This window comes from Drosophila willistoni (genome assembly GCF_018902025.1).
Source record: "Drosophila willistoni isolate 14030-0811.24 chromosome 2L unlocalized genomic scaffold, UCI_dwil_1.1 Seg139, whole genome shotgun sequence".
Taxonomy (NCBI): domain Eukaryota; kingdom Metazoa; phylum Arthropoda; class Insecta; order Diptera; family Drosophilidae; genus Drosophila; species Drosophila willistoni.
The window spans coordinates 798,735-820,259 of NW_025814046.1; the positions used below are offsets into that span (position 1 = coordinate 798,735).

Sequence of the window (21,525 nt, forward strand, 5' to 3'; positions counted from 1 at the left end):
TACTTTTAGAATTGACTTATAATTTCTATCTATATTATTTGGAAGCAAAGCCAATTCAATGGATATATTTCATTTAAATATATATTTTATTTTATCATTTGTTCATTGGCATTTCGAAAACTAAATTTTAAGTACATGGCACAAAGGAGAGCCTCATCAATAGTGTGCCACAAAGGTGTTGGGGTCAATTAGAGTGGCCACTTCCCATGGATGGACAATTGATTTGCCTGGAATCCGGTTGTATGCAGCTGTGGCATTGAGTAGAGAGAAATGGAAATTTCAATTAAATGTGGGTTTCTGTATTTTTGGTTTTGTTCACTTACCAATTATTTTCTGTATGGCAGTTTGAGCATCCAAAATTTGTTCTGGTGCTGGAGCTGGAGCTGGAGCAGCCTGGGCAGACAGGACAAATGCGAAGAGGATGACAGCAAACAGAGCAAAGAATTTCGACATCATTTTTGTAATTTTTTTTTATTTTGTTACTTTCTTTTGGGTTGGTGTTTGCTCTCTGAGGTTTAATCAAAGTCTAATTGGTTTAGGCGGTTAGCCTAGTCTATTTATACCAATCAACAACAAGTAGAAATTTCTGTTGGTATAATGTTAATTTCTGGTTTGCGGCTAAGCCACGGAATGTCCCAAAAACATTATCAACAATACAACAAATAAAGAAACCCGTTTCGCTAAAGAACAAACGTTTCTTTAGGAGTTTGGGAATTTCGGGACAAGGAAAGTTCACTAGACAATTTTGTTTATAAACATTTTCATATATTTCGCATATTTTTGTTTTCTTTTGTTGACTTTGCATAAGAATGTTGTTTGGTCGCCCACCGGGTTATTGTCCCACCACCATCTCCAAAGCAAAGCCAAGCAAAGTTTTGTCTTTTGTTTTGGTTTGGGCATTTCCCCAAAACAAAAACAAAAAAAAGGTTTAAAAAAAACGCAACAAGATCAAAGCCTAAAGCCGAGAGCAAATTTGTCGCCTAATACTAATTTATTCACAAAAAAAAAAAAACCAGTTGAAACCAACTTAAAGAAAGTGAAATACTTTTGTTCTATGCAGAATCTTTTTTTGTGTGTCGTCCGTTCAAAAACATAAATTATATCAGCGGTTTTGTTTTGTTTTTTTTTTTTTTTCTATTCTTTCTCTTGGCAACCTTTGACAATGCCGAAACATTTAATACACTGACAGATTTATTAAATAACAACAAATTAGTATGTTCTTAGCAGAAATTAGTTTGCTTATTTTAATAAATAAAAATTAAAAATCAGTTGGGTAAAAAGAAAGCATTGCTTTAAAGATGATGATTTGGTACCCGTACCTTTCTTTTTTTTGGTTGGCAAATTTTTGTATTCCCTTAGCCTTCTTAGTTTGAGAGTACCTTAAGATGAATTGAATCAGTTTTTGTTGTCCTTTTGTGGTCTTAATTGGCCTTGCTATGTTAAATTGCCTTCTTATTTAAGTAGACTTTCGTTAATATTTATTCCTTCTCTAACTAACCAAAGAGTAAGGCTTAGTGCTGTACTTTAAGCACAAATTTTGGAATGGTAAAATATATTTCGCTTTCCAGAACTATCTTTCTTTCTCTGTTTGACCTCGATCCGGAAACAAAATGATTTGATACAGAAACAGATTAATAACAAATTGTTTGGGTCCATTTAAAAAAAAAGCATATATAATTTAAATTTTAAAATAGGATAATCTCAAATCAAATTTTTGCTTAGCGAGAAAGAACAATAGCGATACAAGTTCCATAATAAAAATTTAATAACAAGAGACCGTGTCCCGAACTGCCCTAGATCCGTCCCTGATTTGATATTAATCAAAAAGGTCGTAAAAACAACCACAGTAAATGTGGGTTATTTTATTATACAGCTTCTTAAATGAAGCTTAAGGTTTATTGAAAGCATGATACAGTCTCTTAATCCCTTTGAACTTGGAAAACTAAACAATTTTATAAGGAACACAATCTTTGCAAATAATCTTTACTACGATTTCAGGAAAAATTAGTTTGCTTATTTTAATAAATAAAAATTAAAAATCAGTTGGGTGATTGGCATACAAAAATTAAAATGTTGTATTAACTTTTTACAATTTGCTTGCTCAATTTTCGTCAAAACTACTTCTGATTACTTTAGATAGAAAGAAAATTACAAAGAATTGCATTTTGAGTATCCTTTTTCAATGTGTTTTATAATATCTATTCCATTTCATGTAGCAACTCAAAACTACAAAAATTATGAAGAATCTAATTATTTGTTTATTTGCACCTCCTCCCATTCGGTTTTCACTCCCACTTAAAATGAGTATCTTTTGTGTTATTAGTTGAACAAAGTTTCACTTTAAATTTTCATCAGCATTCACTTGCAGTTTGTTCTTCCCCAACAAAGGTAAATTTAATAACTATGTGGAAGCCAAAGAGACTGAAAGTTTTTAGTGTCACATTTTTGGCGTGCAGCAATTTTTCCCTGGAAAAAGGGATCCAAATAGCTTCCTATTGAAAAATCTACCAAGCTCAGTTTCATAAAGACGACCAACATTTCTAAAAAGCTATGTTTCTATGGCAGCTTCTCTTAGACAGAGCAAGGCTAATATAGACAAAATACATTCACTGAAGGTGAAAATGAGTTCTACATGTTGAGAGTTCCTTCGTGTATGTGTGTGTCTGTGTAGGGAAAGGTCTCGTCCACAAATTTTGATAAATTTTAGGCCACAGAAGATGCAGTTAAGGTTCGCTTAAGACGAACATATACGTTGCGTGACTTTAAAATAGTGTCTAAAACAAATATCTTTAATAACTTAAGCTCTTATGTCGCTTTAATACTCATATAGATACCAACGGCAAAATTCTTCTCTTAATCATCACGTGTAACTGTCAAAAGACTTTGAACAACTTTTTTTTGGCAACAGCTGTAGTGAAACATTCACCCGGGCTTTTACCCGACATCCTCCCCCCATCTGCTGCTAAAAGTTGTAATAAAAAATTTGACAACGAATTTTTCACCACACATGCTTTTAAGTAGTCTTCATACCCCCCACCACAGACCAAACTCGCCAAAATGGCAATCAATTTAAGTCTAATGCAAAAAATTGTCAACGGCAGAAACAGCAAAAACAAAAAAAAAAGCAGATTGAGATATATATTAGAGTAAATATGTATATATGTATTTATATAATATGATTCTTTTCCTGTTGATGTTGTTGTTTATGAATTGTTAATCAAGTGTGTGAAGAGGCATGAGACTAATGAGACAGCCTTCATGCCCCTCATCCCCAACCAAGCAGCCATCCAAAATCGCAACCGTAAAGCCTGCTTATCGGCATGTTTATGGATGCCGCACAGACACTGACACACACACACACACATTGCAGCACAGCACTTGACAGTCAATATTAATAATAATGAACACAATAGATCGACTCCCTCCTTGCCAGCCGCCACCCGCCACCCGCCATCCATTTCTCCTAATGTCACAAACACAAACGCACTCGCTCAGTTTTCCCCAGTTTCATTTTTGATATCTGAGTGTGAGTCTATCGTAACATTTTTGGGCCGTGTGCAAAAAAAAAAAAGAAAAAAAATTATTGTATAAAAAAATACCAAGAGAATTAGCAGCAAAAGCATAAACATATTACCCCAGGGTTTCTTTGATACTCTGCAATAAAAGCGTTAAATTGGGCATGATAAGTAGAGCATGTATGGGCTATCTAAAAATGGGAAATTAAATTTAATATACAATTTTGTAACTTTATTGTTATTATTATGATTAAACTGATTAAAGAAATCTAGAAAAACCGCAGAGAAACATTTTTTAGAACTATCTCAAAAGGATCTCATTCATCTTAGAGAAAAAGTATTAGGTTAGGCATATATTAAAGGAATCATTTGACTCCTATTATAACCATAAATATAAACGTTTTTCATCTTAAAAATATTCTTTAAATTCAATTGTCAGGTTTTATGTTATACAAATAAATAACTTATAATTATCAGGGATTGGATAAGGAATGGAATTAAAAATATAATGTCTTAATTGACTTAGCATATAAGCTTAGGAACCTTTCTATAAATAAACTGGTCGTTTTTATGTGCTCTATCTATCTACGTTTTCTACGTTTAAAAAAATATTTAAATTTGTACTTATTGAACACAATAGATTAATAACCTTTTTTGATTAAGTTAGGCATCTATTAACAAATTCATAACTTTTTTCAGAAGGGATTATGAAAAGATTTTATGGAGAATTATCTGAGTCATCTGAGTTATTAGTTTGATCAGATTGAATTAATTGAATATAGATCTTCATTATATACAATTAGCTTGACTTTAGTTTTCTAGTAAACAAGTTTATCCTTTTTTTAATGTTCGGAGGATACATTTTCTATAAATAAGAGCTAGAATTTCGTCCAAGTTTCGGTTGCTTCTAATTCGTATATTATTTATATATTTCTAACTATAATATATATTTATAATATCGTCTATATTTTAGTGATTTTCATAGAAAATAGGTTGATATATGAGCTGGCCTATATCTAAGTTGCTTTCTAGAGTTTTCAAGAATTTGGCTAATTCTAATAAGCATAAGTACATGGTGTTTATTTTACATTTACAATTTATTCACTATCAAACAGGGTATTTCAAAACCGAGTTCTTGAAATCTAGTTTCCAGAAATTTTTTGCCTTCTATGTTATGTGGGCCTATGAAATATGTTGGGAGTATACAAAATCACATATGTATGTACATACATATGTACATACATATGTTTGCATTTTCTAGCCAATTTTGCGTAGGGTAGAAAAGGATTATATCTCTTTGGAGAGTTGGCGAGTAAATTTTCAATGAAATGAATATAAAGCTGGAAGGCATTTTGCATAATTTTATCTGTCGGATAAGAAGCTTCAACATTTTGATTAATGTCGAATTAATTAGCCTAAACATTAGCATTAGCATTTATTATACTTTTTTTTTTTTATATACATAGTATAACTGTGAGGAATTGCCTCAAGGGGATATTTCCAATTAATTTTATCTAAAAGAGCAGCTAATTGCCAGCATCAAGTGAATTCCCACAAAGTTCATCTTTAAAACATTGCTAATTTTAGGCAGTTATATTCTTTACAACATTTAATTCCATAAAATCCTTTACCAGTGTCAATTGGCCTTGCAAAAGCTTGCAGTTGATCTAAGATAATTAAAGCGATTACAATTCTTGGTGAATCCCCTTTCCAATAAAAGACAATAAAGAAGATGTTGCGCAAGTCTGGAAATTGAATTTGATGTGGTTGGGGAAAAATATAATCAAATAGATGAATTAGTGAATATATAATAATTAATTACACAGAAAATCAGTTTAATTAACTTTTCATGAAATGTATTTTGTGTTGGTATTTAAAAGATGCAAAAAATACATTTTTCAAAACAACATTGATTTGAATTAAAATGTTAAGGCCTTGCTGAGGATATTATAAAGTTGGTCAGACAACTTTACAGAAAATGTTTTCAACCTAAAGAATATATATATATTCTTGATTTTTTACACATATGTAGTATACCGAAACAGGAATCTACAAAAAGAATTCTGGAAAAAAATTGATTTTATTATAACTCTTTAAAATTATTCATTATATATTTTATTTTTTCGCTTTTCAAAATACAAATTTTGTTTACATTTTCATTGAATTGAATTTCAAAAACAAAAAAGTTAAAAAAAAAAAATGTAAAAATTTTATTAATTTATAAAAAAAAAATAAGCCAACAAATTAGAAGTAATTTCAAAGTTGTATTTTTAAATAAACTTTTAACTGTTACGACTTTCGCTTCTCAATTGCCTTTGTGATTAAAATCAAATATTTGTAAAAACATTTTTGGAAAATATGCTTGAAAATAAGGTAATTTGCTAAAGATCCGATATCCTTGACTTAATGCAGCTCATTTATGAGCTAAACGTGGCTAAGGCATTCCATTAGCTTACCTTCACTTAACAGAATTATGGCCACTTCAAGAATAAGCATAAAAGCGAATGTTTTTTTTTGTGTTATTTTTTTGTACAACATTTCCTTGTCGCCTGCTCTTTGGCATTTTTTCTGGATTTTCTCCCACTTGGTTTTTGTTTCTGCTCATTTAACATTTTCTCTGGCTTACGACTCATTAAGCAAGAATTTCACTTGCATTTAGCCAAGTCTTTTTGTGACTTTGGCCTTAATTTCAAGATGAATATTTCTCGAGTCATATGCAAGTGACATACATACAACAGAAAGATATAAAAGATTAATTAATGATGTAGAGAGAGAGAGAGTGAGAGAGAAAGAGCATTGCTAATTACAAACATTTTGAATAGAATGTACAACATAATTAATTTAGCAGAACATGTCTAGTCCAACGAAAAAAATTATTAACTTGCTAATAAATCAATAAGAGAGAAAAAGAATATGAGAAATAAAATGGCACACTAATGCGTATGTCAATTTTCATTAGAATTATCCTTCATATGCAGATAAATTCGATTTATTCACTTGTCTCGCTAATTCAGTGAGTGAACCTTCACCTGTCAGGTGCAAATTCCAAATTTGTTTTCCATCGTTGTGGACTAACTTTAATATAACAAATAAAGCACTGCCAAGCTTTAAGATTTTTTGACCAGACTAAAGTTCAGTAGGACCAAGCTCAGCAGGAGGTGGAGAGGGGGGCAGATTGATGTGGCCAACTTTTTTGCAAGTATCTTTGCATATTTTTTTGATGGATTTGAGATGAGCATTAGCCATCAGACATGAAAATGCCGTTAAGCTCAAGTTAGCTTAATATTGCTTTTTTATTTTTTTTTTGCAGGAAAGTTGGCCTCTTCCACAAAAAAGTGAAACACGTCGAGATGTCATCTCAATGGTAAGACAGACTGACAACGGAATGACATGCATATGTCGGCCCGTCCTTTTACTCCAATTCAACAAACAGAAAAGAAAATACCTTAAACGGTAGTAGATGTTTGTTTTTCTTAAACTTCGGAGGGTTGACTTTTACAATTTACAAATACCAAAACTAGATTGACCTATTTTTGACTTGATTAAAACTATTTTCATTTAATTTTCAATTTAAAAAGTTTTATTCTGTTAACATTGTTTGACCTTGAGCCATCTTTCTCGTAAGGTTCGTCAACTTTTGAATTTTAAACTCAAAAGTTTTTAGTTCGGCTGCCACACCATGCGTATACTTAATATTTAGTTATTCACTAGATTTCCAGCAACATTATTCTTATATATCATTAACGGAATGTCTGTTAACTGCTGAGAATCATATTTACATGCTTTAAACTTAGCTCAATAAAAGAGAGTAAAAAGAGAAATCTTTGTTGTCAACATTAATATTAAGTGTTGGTAAAGGAAAAGAAAATCAAACGAGAATAATATTTTGAAACCCACAAGTGGCAACTGAAATAAGCAGTTGCAATGGAAATGCTTGAAAGGCATTAACTTTACTTAGTTTGATTTAGCAAATTTTCGCCTAATTCATTTTTCCTTGTCATTTGTGGTTGAAACAAAATATTCAACAAACTATTTGTTCTGTCTTATTTTAAAAACGACAAAGTTTAATTTAATTCAATTATATTTTCAACATGTTATTACAAAGGTCATGTTAATCACAAAAACCGGTGGCATATTTAAAAAACTTTGCTCTATAATTACATTTTGTTTATCAAATCAAATTTCATAAAACAAACAATACACATTTGTTTGTGGCATCTGGAAAAGTATGTACTCATGCTTTGTAATTGTTGCCTGAACATTAGTTTTAATTAAATTGACTAAAGGAAACAATGGAAACCGACATTGATTTTTTTTAAAGGGTTTTATACCCACTAAAAAAAGGATGAATTATTCAACAACAAGGTTGACCCATTACATATTCTATAAGCCAGCTTATGTAAGTGGATGCAACCAAACAAAAGTTCGAATGCAGTAAAATAGACTTACTGAAAAACAAAATCAAAATTCATGAGCATTGTAAAAAAAGGTATTTAACTTTTATTTCAAATTGTCCATTGTTATCGAAAATGTGCAATTTAATTGTCTACTTAACATTTTTTCGACAATCGAAAAATAATAAATATGTGTACAAGTCGAGTAACTCATTCTGATATAGCCATCCATTTTACTTTGCAAACAAAATACAGTTTTTATATTTCAAGTTGTCATAATTTAGTTTTTTTATAATATAAATATGTATCTTTGATAAAACATTAGTATTCAAAAAGAAAACTTTGTTTAAGGCATAAACTTTCAACTGAAAACATAAATGAGGAATTAAATTCCGTGTATTTCACAGTTTAAGTGAATTTATTAGGGATGTTAAAAATGTCAAGTCAAATTGGCACCAAATTGGATTCTGGATTCTAAATTTGAAATTTTTCGTATACAGTTTCTTTTAGTTAGACCTACAACTTTTTCTAAAAGTCCGAATGTGTGTTGTTATTTTTTAAAATGATTGTAAATGTGTCTTCTTTTAGCGATTCTAAGTGTGGGGCTTTGCTTCAGAAATTACCTACAAAACGATTGATAAAATTTACGGTACATTATCTCAGTATAATGAACCACTTAAAGTTTAAGTAATATGTTAAATTAAAGATCTTTATTAATATTAAAAAAAAAATTGGCAAAATATCAAAATTTTAAGAACAAAAAATTGATGTCTCACTTTAACCATAGGAAAGCGATAATTTTGGCGTTGCAAAGTTTGCCAATATTTTTTTACTTATTAAGTTGTAATTCTCAACTAGTTTTTAATTTTGGTATGGTCTGCTGATAAAAAGATTGTGGTTCTTGCTGACCTTTCCATATGATTTTAAAATCTCACGCTGAAAATTTTCATATGACAAATCTTTTCCTTACAATTTATTTTCCAAACGGATTATGGCGTACCACTTAAGTTCTTGGAAATTCTTTTACTTTTTGTTTATCAGAACTTACTTGGCAAATTCTTAATGTGGTCTGAGACCTTTGAAAATAAAGTTCTTTGTTTGACTAAAAACTTAAAAAAGAAAGTTCTTATCGCATTTCAAGCTGCCAAGTGAAAAAGAGACAGAGAAAGCGAGTTACTGTATATCCTTTTGGCCAACAGATGACACGCCTCTGGCTGATGTTTGCTCCTCTATGTGCTGTGTGTTTGTGTCTGTGTGTGTTTAGGTGCTTTTTGGCTTATTCAATTATCTGATGTGGCAAAAATATATATCAAATGCACTTGTACGTGCTTCTTTGGAAGTAAGTAATATCCGCACAACACACAAACATACTTTTACTATATATAGGGTAAAAATATGTCTGTTTACATTTGGATATTTACATTTCTGACATGATGAAATTGCAAATGTTACTTGAATCGGATTAAATGTGTAACCAATATAAATATGAATATGGGTTTATCTTCGCTTGGTTTGTCAAATATGAAAAAGTGTGTATTTTAAAAAAACACATGCACATAATTGTATATAAATTTTTTTCTTTTTGATTGAAGGTCAGGAGCAAAAATGATTTATTTCAAAAGTCAATTGTTAAACAGCCTCTCTACTTTGTCTGGTCATATGTATGTATATACCTACAATTCATTAAAATAAAATATGCAAATTTAAATTGAAACCGAATTTATTATTCCTTTTTAGCCTAGAGTAACAATTCATTGTGTTTGCTTATTATTATTTATAAACGTATCAATTTGCATTCAAACATCAATAAGTTAAGGCTCTTGGAAAGGATCAATGGGGCAAGTGAAGTTAAGTGAACCACCTGTTCACTTGGGTAGATGCAAAATCTCACTTTATTATAAGTAGTAATTTGTTACACAAAGAAAACTAAGTATAAACTTAAAATTAAAACAGCACAATAGCTGAAACTTTTCTAGTGCTTGGAAAATGAACAACTTTAATTGATTTAAAAGGTCACATAAAGTGAAATTAATTTCCTTGTTAACAAATGCTGTCAGCGACTATAAGAAGTTAGCAAGGCTACAAAACAGCTCAAAAGTTGTGACAAGTTTAAGAAAGGTAATTGTGAATATTTTTTCATTTTACTCTTGTATTTCCTTTCTTCATTTATTTCCTATATCAATCAAATAGCTAAAGTGATTAATGAGAGACAGGTGGGGCTTGAATAAACTTTTTTTTTGTGATAAACAAATATATTTTCAAAAAGTTAAAAAATGTTTCATATCCGAATAAACCAAGTTAAATTTGTTATTTTCGACATTGAATAAAATTTAATGGATATTTTGACAATTTGACGGGCAAGACTTTAAGTAAACGAATTACAGAACAAAAAGGGTTTTCGAAAGGATTAAATTAGCCAACTATTACACTGTACCATTATTGGGAAGTAGTATTAACCCGACAGATAAAAGAAAGTATGCTGAAACTCCATCTGGGACACATCAGTCCCAGCTACCAATTAATCCCAATTCGAATTTATGCCCCAGAATCACTCAGTCAGCCCAAGATTAAGAATCTGATTACTATAAAATAGCCTAATTACTCTTTTATTGTATCCACTGACTGCTTGAGCATTGCCTTAAAAATGAGTTCAAATTTTTATCTTTCTAACCTAATCCCTCAAAAATAAAACAATAAATTTGCAATGTTGTTTCAATTTAAACAATATTCAATCTTTTCAAAATCATTTCTTTTCTCTGACAATTCATTGGAAAAGTGTAAATAATTATTGATTTAGTTTAAGTGCATAAATTAAACTCCAAATTTCTTGTTAATAGTCAAATAAAGGAGTTCAAATTTCCCATATTTAAAATTATATGGAAAATTTAAAATCGATTTAATTAAAATGCCTTGAAGAAGAGTTAAAAAGTGACCTCGAAATAACTAAATTAAAGCCATAATGAATAAATAAATTTCTATTTAATTTAGTTCGAGTTCCTTGAACAAGTTTTCATAATGTTTCGTGTAGGTACGTTTCATGTTCGTTTAAGCCTTTCAACAAGCAACATATGGCGTCTGTTTGCCATTCAGATGAAGTTGGCTAAAGGGAAAGGATGCTGTTGGCTCCTGAGTTGACGCTGTTGCATAATTAATCATTCTGTGACACGCTGCCTCTGGGGGGGAAGTTGGACGCGCATGTCATTTTCAGTTGACATGGTCGTCGAGTGTCGCTTTTTTTTTTTATTTTCTATTGCCGTTTTTTATTTTCTGTTATCACTTCCAGCCGGCGGCGACGGCTTCGACGTCGGAGACAAACCCTGAAAGTAATGCTATATTTATCTTGTTACTTATACCTTCTAACCAAACAAGGCGTCAGAGAAAACTTGCCCAAACCAACAAAGCGGCCCCAAAACCCAGCCCATGGCACCCCATTCAACCAACCGGAAACCCATCTACAATCACAGCCGAGAGCTAAACAGGGTCACCATGGCGACCATGTCAAATGATGGTTCTATGTTGAGGAATGTAGACATCCTCGTGCACGTTTCTCGCTGATAATTGTTGACGTAAATCAAGCAAAAAAAAAAAAAAAAAGAAAAACCTAGAAAAAAACGAACCATGAAAGGACAAAAAAGCTTTAACACTGACAGGACCTGTTAACGCAAATGGACCATTGCCAATGGCGGGCGTATGGAAGGTGTGGGACAGGGTGGTGCTAGGGGGAGAGTTGGGCTCAACACTGTACTGATAATTGAAATTAATGTCCAATGAATATATATATTTATTCCATTATTTCATTTCTTGATTTTATTGAAATGTTCAAATTGATTTTAATGACAATATTTACATATGACCAAAGTGGGAAAAGAAACCCGAGGACACTTTGTCCTCTTTTAAGTGCAAAAAAAAATGTTTACTGAAAAAACAAACACTCTAAGAGCCTGGATAAACTATATTGACCTCCTCTTTGGAACGTCCAGTTTCAGTTGCCTTTGAATTTTTGTAAATGTCTTATCACTTAACCAGATTGTTTTGCTAGTACTATGTGCTTACTTTAAACAGAGTGGCTAAGCTGCTTCTTTTGCGTATGCTTAAACCACCGAGCAATATTAATATGCTCTTTTCACCTTACCTTTATTTTTATTTTTCTTTTTATTGAAGTGTATAAAATAAAAATGCGTAACATTTCTGCAAAAGTATATCAAAATTTATGCAAATCACGTTTTATTTTTCTTGTAAAGCCGCCGCGGGAAAGCTTTTCCAAGGAATTCATTGTGGTAGAGGTAAAATGTTTGAGGAAGGAGTGGAAAAACAAGAAAATTTTATGGCTAACGATGAGAAAGTTGTAAACTTTATATAATCCACTTTACAAGTGTTATTTCAATTTGAAAACAAAATTGTAATCTTGTCCAAAAACCATTCATAATTCGCTATGTCGAAAGCGAAAAAAAAGTTTGCTACTACGATTTAAATTTAAATTAAGAAAAAGAGAAAAAAAATAAATAAGTAAATAGAGAATTGACATAGCTGAAAAAATTTTACCCTAATTATGCTTCTGTTTCTGTAATGCAGACAATAATATTTTTGTGCTGTGAAAGAATTTCATGTATGTTGTTGGTAATGTATTAGAAACAATTTGTTATTATTTATTCATTAGTTTATACAATGTTACTTCAGCATAAAAAAATCGCTCGTGACCATAGAAAAACTTTATTATATAAAATTTGCATAAAATACAAGTTAGAATTTAGGAATTTTGTGAAAAAACATTTAATTAATATTTCATATTTCTTTTTATATTTATCATTCATTCCATTTAAATCTTTATTTTATTTTTCATATCCTTCATAAACTTTATTTCAGATAAAATAATTCAAATTCGCTTATTTGTGTATTTATTTATTAGTTGAATTTTTCCCGCCACTTATCGAGTACTTTTGAGCATGCGCCATGCCTATCGGAAAGTGTTATCGATACCTGATTACCGCACACAGCTGAGAGTGAAAAAAATATGGCTGCAGTACAGGCTTACCTCCGCAAAAAGTTAAAAAAATTGTAAATTTAATAAAATAAACTGACGATTTTTAATTAAAAGAGTGTGCAAAAGCAAAATCAATTAACACATAAACGATAAATTGTTAAAAAACCGAAAGATAGGGGAAATAATTAGAAATATTTTGAGATTATTGCATTTTACCGGCGGGGCGCCAAAAGAGCGAAAACAACAACAATACGAAGCAAAAAATTAAAAACAAATAAGTGGAATTAATTAAAAATGGAAACGGCATTAACAAATGGAAATGCCAATGCAACAACAGAAGAAGCAGCCGCAGCAGAAACTCAAGGAGCAACAAATGTGGCTTCGGACGCTGTCGGTGGGATTATAGAATACCTGGAAGAGGTTAGTAGGAGAGGGAGGAGTCAAAGAAGGTGAAGGAGCGACTAAAAATTGTTTGTTTGTTGCTTTTACAGGGCGAAGCCAGTGCCGAAGATGAGCCAATGGGCGAAGTGGAATATTTAGAGGATGAAATCCCTGAAGAGGAAGTTCCTCGTCTTATCAATGAGACTAATAAGGAGATTAGTAGTAAAAATACGAAAGACGATAAAACTGATGCCAAGGGGAAGTCAACTGTCACCGAGAGTGATAAACCTGTGGAGTCAACTGACGGTGAAGCGTTGGAGGAATCAACTCAAGAACAACCTGTAGAGACTACCAAGGAGAAAGAAATTACTACCGAAGAGGATGAAGAGAATCACGAGGACGATGCCGATGCCGAGGAGAATGCCGAAGAGGCAGAAGATGGTGAGGAGGGTGAGGAGGAAGAGCAGCAGCAGGATGAAGAGGGAGACGAGGCCGAGGACGAAGCAGATGAAGAAGCAGAATTGATTCTAGGTGATGAACCCACAGCCAAGGATGATAATCAACCTTCACCAGAATCAAAATCTGCCACCGAAACGAAGCAAAAGAAAGAAGAAGAGCCCGTCGATGAGAATCAATGTCGTGTATGCACCACAAAAGATACCGAGCAGCTGGTCAGTTTGTTTAAGAAATCATTGATACCACCGGCAACCCAGACGCCCGCTGAGCTCCTGCTAGTCATTTGTCCCAACCTAAGCATAGCTCTAAAAGATTTTATGCCCCAATTCATATGCCGCCATTGTTTGGCTACCCTCAATATGGCTATCAAACTGAAGACCCAACTGGAGACTACGGAAAAAGATCTGCGCAAGCGTTTATCGCGTAGTAAAAACAAAGTACGACGTCCCCGTGGCTATGTCGTCATCGATGCTCCAGTCTCGAGTTCAGCCAGCGATGAGGAGGAAGAAGATGATGTGGAATTTAAAGTATCGGATGTGGCCAATTCGAGTAGTGCCGATAGTGATTCCGCCGATTCGGATATCAGCGAGAAACGGAAACGAGCACCAGGTCGCCCGGGAAGACCTAAAAAAAGGCAGGCCGACGATGATGCTGGAAGCGGTGGCAGTGTGGGAAAAAAGAAAAATCTCGGCTCCTCACAGGGACCCTTTGAATGTGATTTCTGTGATATGAGTTTTCCCCGTAAGCAATCTTGGGTTTTGCATCGTAAAACCCATATATCCCATCGCAATGAGTTCTATTGCCAGATATGCAATAAACGTTTCAAGGTCCAGAAGGCATATAAAACTCACATGGAACGTCATGATCAGGAGCGTTCGCAATTCCGTTGTGAACTCTGTTCGCAGATATTCAAAATGCGTTCCGAATTGAAACGTCACATGGCCATAAAACATGATGAACATGGTGTCATCTATGAGTGTAAACGTTGTCAACGCACTTTCCTAACCCAGCAACGTTTGCAGCGTCATCAGAGTACTATGTGTACACGATATCCACCCCAAGAGAGTAAATCGACTAACCAATATTATCATGAGCAGCAACAACAACAACAACGCCATCATCAACAGCAACAACAGAAACATCACTATCAACAACAAGCGCACAGTAAACGGGGTGAGAACACTTCCTCCCAGGGCAGAGATCTATTCAAATCGGTGGCCCCATTGACAACAACCTATTGGAGCGATAGTTTCTCGGATTAAAAATCACACATTCACACAATTTGCATCATTTATACATTAAATAATTGTAATGAAATAAACAAAAACAATAAAATAAGTTTAAATTCTGCATGTCTTAAAAGTCTTTCTATATACATATATGTATAAATTTCGCTTTAGCGATGTTTTTAACAAAATTTCATTATCTATTTGCATTATTTTTCTACAACAAAACAAAATTGGTATATTTTTTTTGCATTCAGCATTGAATACAATCATTTAATCTTCTTATGTTTTACTTAATTAATGAATGGAATAACAACAAAAATTATATTTCTTATGTGGCATAAACAATTAAAACAAGAATGCACTTAGTAATTGAAAAGTCCCCTTTGAAAATGGTTTACATTCAAATTCTTCTTTTGCTGTTCTGCCAATATGGAAAACAAAAATTTGAAAGCAAAAAAAAAAAAAGTTTAAATTCAAATTTTTTCATCTTTTTTTTGCAATTTTCATTTGCATATCAAAATATGCTACAGCTGAGGGAATTTCAGACAAATGTTTCATCAATTCTTCAAGATGCACGTGGTTTTTATATCTTCGCTAGGGAAACAATAAAGTCTTAGAAAGTTATTAACAGACATAAAAAAAAGAAATTTAATATGCATATACAGTAGACACTCGTTTGGGTGGATTTCTTTTTAAACTCGACCGACAAAGAAATAAAAGTTAGGGAAAAGACAAAATTGGGCAAACAATCCTTTTCAGAAAGATATCTTGGGAAACAAGGACGTACTCAAATGTGGGTAGAGCAATTGCCTCTTTTTTTAGGAATTCATTTAAATTAAAATGAAATTTTGTAAATTGTTTTGGTTTTAATAGTTTATTTGATTTAACTCACTTAAAGATAAAGCTCCAATGGACCTTTATTTTAAGGATTTTAATTTAAAATATATAAAACAAATTGCTCGCCCGCTTTGCACTACTAATTTATACATACACATGTGTCCACCATAAAGGGATACCACTGTACAAAGTGAGAGTTCATTGAAGAAGTGCAAATAACGCGAAATATATAACAAAATTTATTATTGCAGCTAAGCGAGTTTTTACAGTACAGCATTACTTTGAAGTAATTGAAAATTGAATTCGATTAGTTGGACTAGATCTAAAAAATAATATATTATATTAAATATTAATAAGAAAATTATTTTATGTTTAATCGTCCCTTTTAAAATTTATTGTCTAACTGAGAAGGATTGGAAAGAGATTTTAAAGTCAAACCTCTTGATACTGCCGACTCTAGTTCCGAAACTAAAAACAATTATTTTGGCAATATTTATTTAAAAATTTATTTAAGTCAAGATTAAAATCTCTTTATAAAGGGTTAAAATGCTAGTGCAGAAAATAATTATTAAAATTTTATTGATTTTTATTCCTAGTTAGGTCCAAGTACTTCACTTCATTACGATCCCTGTTAGAAAACATGAAAACTTCGAAAACTTTTCCAACTTTGATCAATTTTTCAATACATTTTAAACGGAAAAATAAAGTAAAATAAGTATGTACCACAGTTTGTGTAGTCAATACAATGTTTTTTTTTGTTAACACATTTTTTAGTATTTTATAGTCTCTGCTTTGAATTAAAATGAATATTCTCGTTGTTGGGTTATTGCGTCGTTCTTAATTCTTTTTAAATCTCTTATTTGCCGGCTCTAAAATTGATAATTATTATTCTCTTTATGTCATTTAATTACAAAATTAATATTTTATTCAACTTATTAAAAAAGTTGGCAATAACTAAAGCCCAGTGCAAGTTTCATGTAATAAATTTAAGGCTTATAATATCGAAAGGATTGCATTTAAAATATTTATAGAGAAAAGTTGAAAAGGGGCGGTGCCGGGGGGTAAGGCAGAGTAAGATTTAGCTACTAAATGGCTTGGCATAAATTGGCATTTAGAGCTCATTTATGTGGACTGCATTGCACTATAATCATAATTTAGTTGGCCCACTTGCAAGCTCAAAATCCTTTTGGTCCCATCTCGCCACTACATCCTTCTGTAAATTGTTCTAGTTTACTATTACTTTAGAAAGTAAGTATTTAACTGCTGCTGCTGCTGCTGCTGCTGCTTGCTGTTTATGCCACATGATGTGACATTTGGTGCAGAGTTGGCAAAGTTGTTGTAACCCGCAAGAGCCGCAAGGACAAGTCTTGACTCTTGGCCACTTTCAACATAAACATGCCTTAAAGAAGCAAACATTTTGCGGTTAAGAGAAATGTTGAGAATATCTTAAATTTTGCAGAACAATTTTATTAGGCAATTCAATAAAAGTGGAGGATGGGGGAAAATGGTTGGAAGAATGTACAATAACAAAACAAATATTAAGCCGCCTTTTCAGTTAGTTATTTTCTTGCTGCTCCTGCTGTTGCCTTCTCGTTCTCTCTCGCTCTCTGTCCTCTCCATGCTGCTGCTCATCATTCTGTCATTCTGTGTTACTTTGCTACTACATAGATTGGTTGTTGTCCTAGTAGTGTATGGAATGATAAGTTGGCAGATGATAGGACAAAGGATGATGTGCAATGAGTGGCGCGTGTGCTATGAGCGGTGCATGCGAAATTAATGGAGCATGATGCACAATGGTCGGTGCAGCGGCCACGTAATGTGAGGTGTGTGTCACCAATGGGGCGTGGTAGCCCAGACCCAATGTCAAGCCACGTTTGGCCTTGACAGAGGACTCCTCGGCGCCATCATCAGCAACTGGAGCAGGTGCGGCACAGATGGCAGCAATGCCAGCAATAAGCAAAATTAACTATATATTGTATACAAAGCGTAAGCAAAAGGAATTTCCATTTCCATTCCGAAGTGAAAAATGTCCAAGAAGAAAAATTGTACAAAATTATTCCATCCATTGAAGTGAAAATGAAATTGAACTTACCGTAAATTTCATTCTCTTCGGTATTCTCTACACAAAACTGTGGCTAAAATGCAACTAACTTGAATTCACCATGTTCTCAGTGCATTTATATACGTTTTTGCCTGTCTATTGGCAACATAGAAACGCACTCCAAACAACAAAAAAAAAAAAACCAAAGCCAAGTTGTACGCACTCATTAGGCAAAAAATAAAAAAATAAAGTATTTCAATTTTCAGTTTTGCCCACATCAAGCAAAAGCAAGGAAAAAAAAACGAGTTGGCGAGACATGGAAAAACTTTATGGACAGCTGGACAAGTCTGTCAGAGTTTTGTTTCTCCATTTTCAATCACTCAAACTGAGCGACGGCATAAAATTAGCCTCTAAAGTTGTACTTTTATTAATTGTTTGCCATTTTCAATAAATTAAACGTTACATTTTATTTGGTTTCTTTTGCTCTTTCCCTAAAAGGCAATTTTTCAACGGAAATGGTTTTTTATCACTTTTGATAACATTAGATAACTGAGATTTAATGAAAATTTCTGATACAATTTGACTTATATTTGACACTGGATACGTAAATATATATGTTTAACTATATCTTGGTAGGTTTAATCAATTAAATAAATGTTTCGATAAATTATATTTCCATATACTCACCAGTTAACGGTACAATGAAAACTCATTCAGAAGATTATACTCAATGTTTTGGCAAACAGTTTAAAACTATTATTGATTCTTTTTAAATCCAAAAATATATAAGTACATAAGTTATCAGCTCAGATCAATCGTTTTGAAATCAAATCAAGTGCACAAAATTATGGTTAGATTTTGACTTCAATATTAAAAAATTCATTGGGTCATCTAATGGGTAGAATGAGAGCTCAGTGAATCAGATAACTTTTTGAATCTAAGATGTAAATGGAATATTTTCAAAAAAAAGAAGAAAAAAATCAGAATAATTAGAAAAAAATGTCAATTTGCTCAACACTTTTTGTTGGCAAGTCGTTTACCAAAATGTTTATTCAATTTTTGATATATGACAGTTTTTTCCATAAATTGCAAAAATAAGTATGTAGGTTTTGAAGCCCCCAAAACAATATATATTTTTTAAATATTTTACCTTTTTTATATTCATGTTATTCATTGAAATTTGAAAAATCATTACTAAAATTTTAAAATCTTTATATACATATATAATACTGTATAAAAAAAAGATTTGTAAAAAAAATAAAAACGCTTTCTAAAAGCCAAACGGTAATGACAAAACGTTTTTCTCTTTGGTTAATTTTTAAAGTCAATTTTGGTATTCGAACAAATTTGTGAACTATTTTCAATTTAACTCATCGACATGACCTAATTTAATGTGTAGAATTATTGTAGAAAATTTGAAAATAATCGATCAAAAAGTAGTAGGGCTAGAGGTCTCAAAGACTTGGAAAATGCTGTTGGTTAGAAAATCGACTTAAAATTTTTTACACTCGAACATCTTCACTAAAGGCTTATCTACTTATCAAAGTTGAAGCGCTATATGTTTGTCATTTCTCTTCCGATTTTTCCCCAAAATTATCCCCTAACATTCTTTAAACGTTACAAATTTAAATGGAAAAATTAGAAATAATGTTAACAAACCTTTTTTACCTCCTTAACTCCCCCCTTAAAGTTTTAAAAAACCAAAACTTCAATCTTGTCAGAATTTTCTAAGAACAACCTTATAAATCTTTTTAAACGTATTAAATTTGTCTTAATTGATTTTATGACAAGAATATTTTTTATTGTCTTAATTTAAGTTAACAAATTGTTCAGCTTCTGTTTTTGATTTTATCTCAAACGTTTTACTTATATAAAGTTAAATTGCAGTTGACTTAGACTTTGACTGCATTTGTTTCTCTCTTTGTTTTGTGTTTTCTGTGTATTTTTTTATGGTTTCTTTTTCTGTGTGATTTTTGAAAGCTTGTCCTACAGCATTTTGTTTGACAAATTGACCTAATAAATTTGCTGTTTACATATAAATTCCATTTTCATTTTGACTTGAACTAATCTCAGTCATTTGTATTAAAAGCCTAAAGCACTTTGTGTATAGCATAAAGTTAAATCTCATCTAGATCGGAACAATAATACAATTTACGTTTATTGAATTTATATTGTAAGGTATTTAGACATATCGTTTAAGCTTTTTATTGTTAATAGTTTATGCATTAAATTCACTTGGCCATAATTGCAGTTTAATACATTTGTGTGTGTGCTTGTGCGTGTGATTGTGTGTGTGTGAGTGAGAGAACTGAAATCGTTAATTCAATTGACGCAGGGGCAAAAGATACCGTCACCTCGGTAGCAATCCATACCCCTCCCCTTCCCATTTTTTTTTTGCTTTTGTTTTGTATTGCCATAAAAAGATACTTGGCAAGGCGGAACCATTAATTAAGGGCATAAACGAATGTCGGATGAGCAAAAACAAGATGAAAAAAAGAAGAAGAACCATATTCCCTACTCTCTGTCTCTACCTCTGTATCTCTTTCTCTCTAATGTCCTTATCTGTAGCTGTCATGGCGCCATTTTGTTTTACATGCTTTTTATATGTATCTGCATTTGTATAAATGTCTGTGTGTGTGTGTGTGTTTGTTGTGTGTGGGCACCTGTTTGCCTATTTCGCAGCTTCTTCTAGTTAGCTGGTTTTTATCAACAGCTTCTTAAAGCAAAAGCAAAAACAAAAATTGTATTAAGCAAATGCTTAAGGATAATGTTTGAAGGCAAAAAATGTGTGAGCAAAACATGATTTTTCTCTCTTAAGAGAAATATGTAATTAAATTTTCTCAGAATACGTATAGAAGTCTAACTTTTTGGTATTTGACTTGCTGGCCAGACAAAACGTTTTAGATTACCAAAAGTTTCTTAAAGCATAAAAAATATGGAAAAAAAAAGAATTTCAAACAATAAAACAAAACACACAGAATTACTTCTAGATTTCATAATAGAAAACGTTCTAATTTTTTTTTAAAGAAAGTTTTTGTGTTTTATTAAAGCAGTAGAGATTTTTATGTAATTCATGAAATATTTTTTTCAATTTTTTTTACGATTTTTTAATTAGTTATGACATTTTCTTCACAACAGTTTCTGATCTCATAAACATCTAATTAGAGAAAAATTAATGAAAACATTGTCGTCAAAATTTCCCCTAAAAATTGAATGAGAACTCAAAGTAAACACCTTAAACATTCGTTCTAAATGCAGCTGCTGATAATTTAGAGTTCCGTTTGACCAATCAATCAACATCAACAACAACTTGGACAACGACATAAATAAAAATATATGTACGTATATATACATATATATGTACATATATATATCTCTGCAAATGTATAAAAGTGGTAATAAAAAATTATGCCCACCTGATGAGGCAATCGCAAAAGATAAACATAATTTCAGTTTGTCGTTGATTTGAAAGTTGCGAAATGTTGGCAATTTTTTTTTTGTGGAACAGGATCCGGATCTAGTTTCAGATTCAATTCCAAATTTTTTTTTTGCTCCCTCTCTCAAGCCATTAGCCAAATGCAACACCTTCTGTTTTTTTTTTTTGGGGGCGCCTTGAGGTGTTTTTGGAGGGGTTGGGAAAAGTGCCAGGGGACGTGGGGCTGGGAAGGCATATTTCGATTTGCCAACTCAC

General features: G+C 32.1%; 4 protein-coding genes across 4 annotated transcripts in view; 2 read left to right on the forward strand and 2 right to left on the reverse strand.

The window, feature by feature from the left end:
* The window catches only part of LOC6638266 (G-protein coupled receptor dmsr-1), a 65,022-nt gene that overhangs the window by 33,162 nt on the left and 10,335 nt on the right, over window positions 1-21,525 (forward strand). Inside the window, exon 4 of the mRNA XM_023176030.2 lies at window positions 6,826-6,879. The gene's annotated coding sequence lies outside the window, so the exon portion shown is untranslated. The remainder of the gene's footprint in view (window positions 1-6,825; window positions 6,880-21,525) is intronic.
* On the reverse strand, window positions 157-456 carry LOC111519029. The gene is made up of 2 exons (XM_023177647.1): window positions 324-456; window positions 157-248 (listed from the first exon to the last, which is right to left on the reverse strand). The coding sequence occupies exons 1-2, from the start codon at window positions 454-456 to the stop codon at window positions 157-159; spliced, it is 225 nt and encodes a 74-aa protein (XP_023033415.1).
* LOC6638268 (PR domain zinc finger protein 5) lies at window positions 13,017-15,053 on the forward strand. The gene is made up of 2 exons (XM_002061498.4): window positions 13,017-13,310; window positions 13,382-15,053. The coding sequence occupies exons 1-2, from the start codon at window positions 13,185-13,187 to the stop codon at window positions 14,987-14,989; spliced, it is 1,734 nt and encodes a 577-aa protein (XP_002061534.2). The 5' UTR covers window positions 13,017-13,184; the 3' UTR covers window positions 14,990-15,053.
* LOC6638267 lies at window positions 17,475-17,897 on the reverse strand. Its single transcript, XM_002061497.1, has 2 exons — window positions 17,886-17,897; window positions 17,475-17,759 (listed from the first exon to the last, which is right to left on the reverse strand). Exons 1-2 carry the CDS (start codon window positions 17,895-17,897, stop codon window positions 17,475-17,477), a joined length of 297 nt encoding a protein of 98 aa, XP_002061533.1.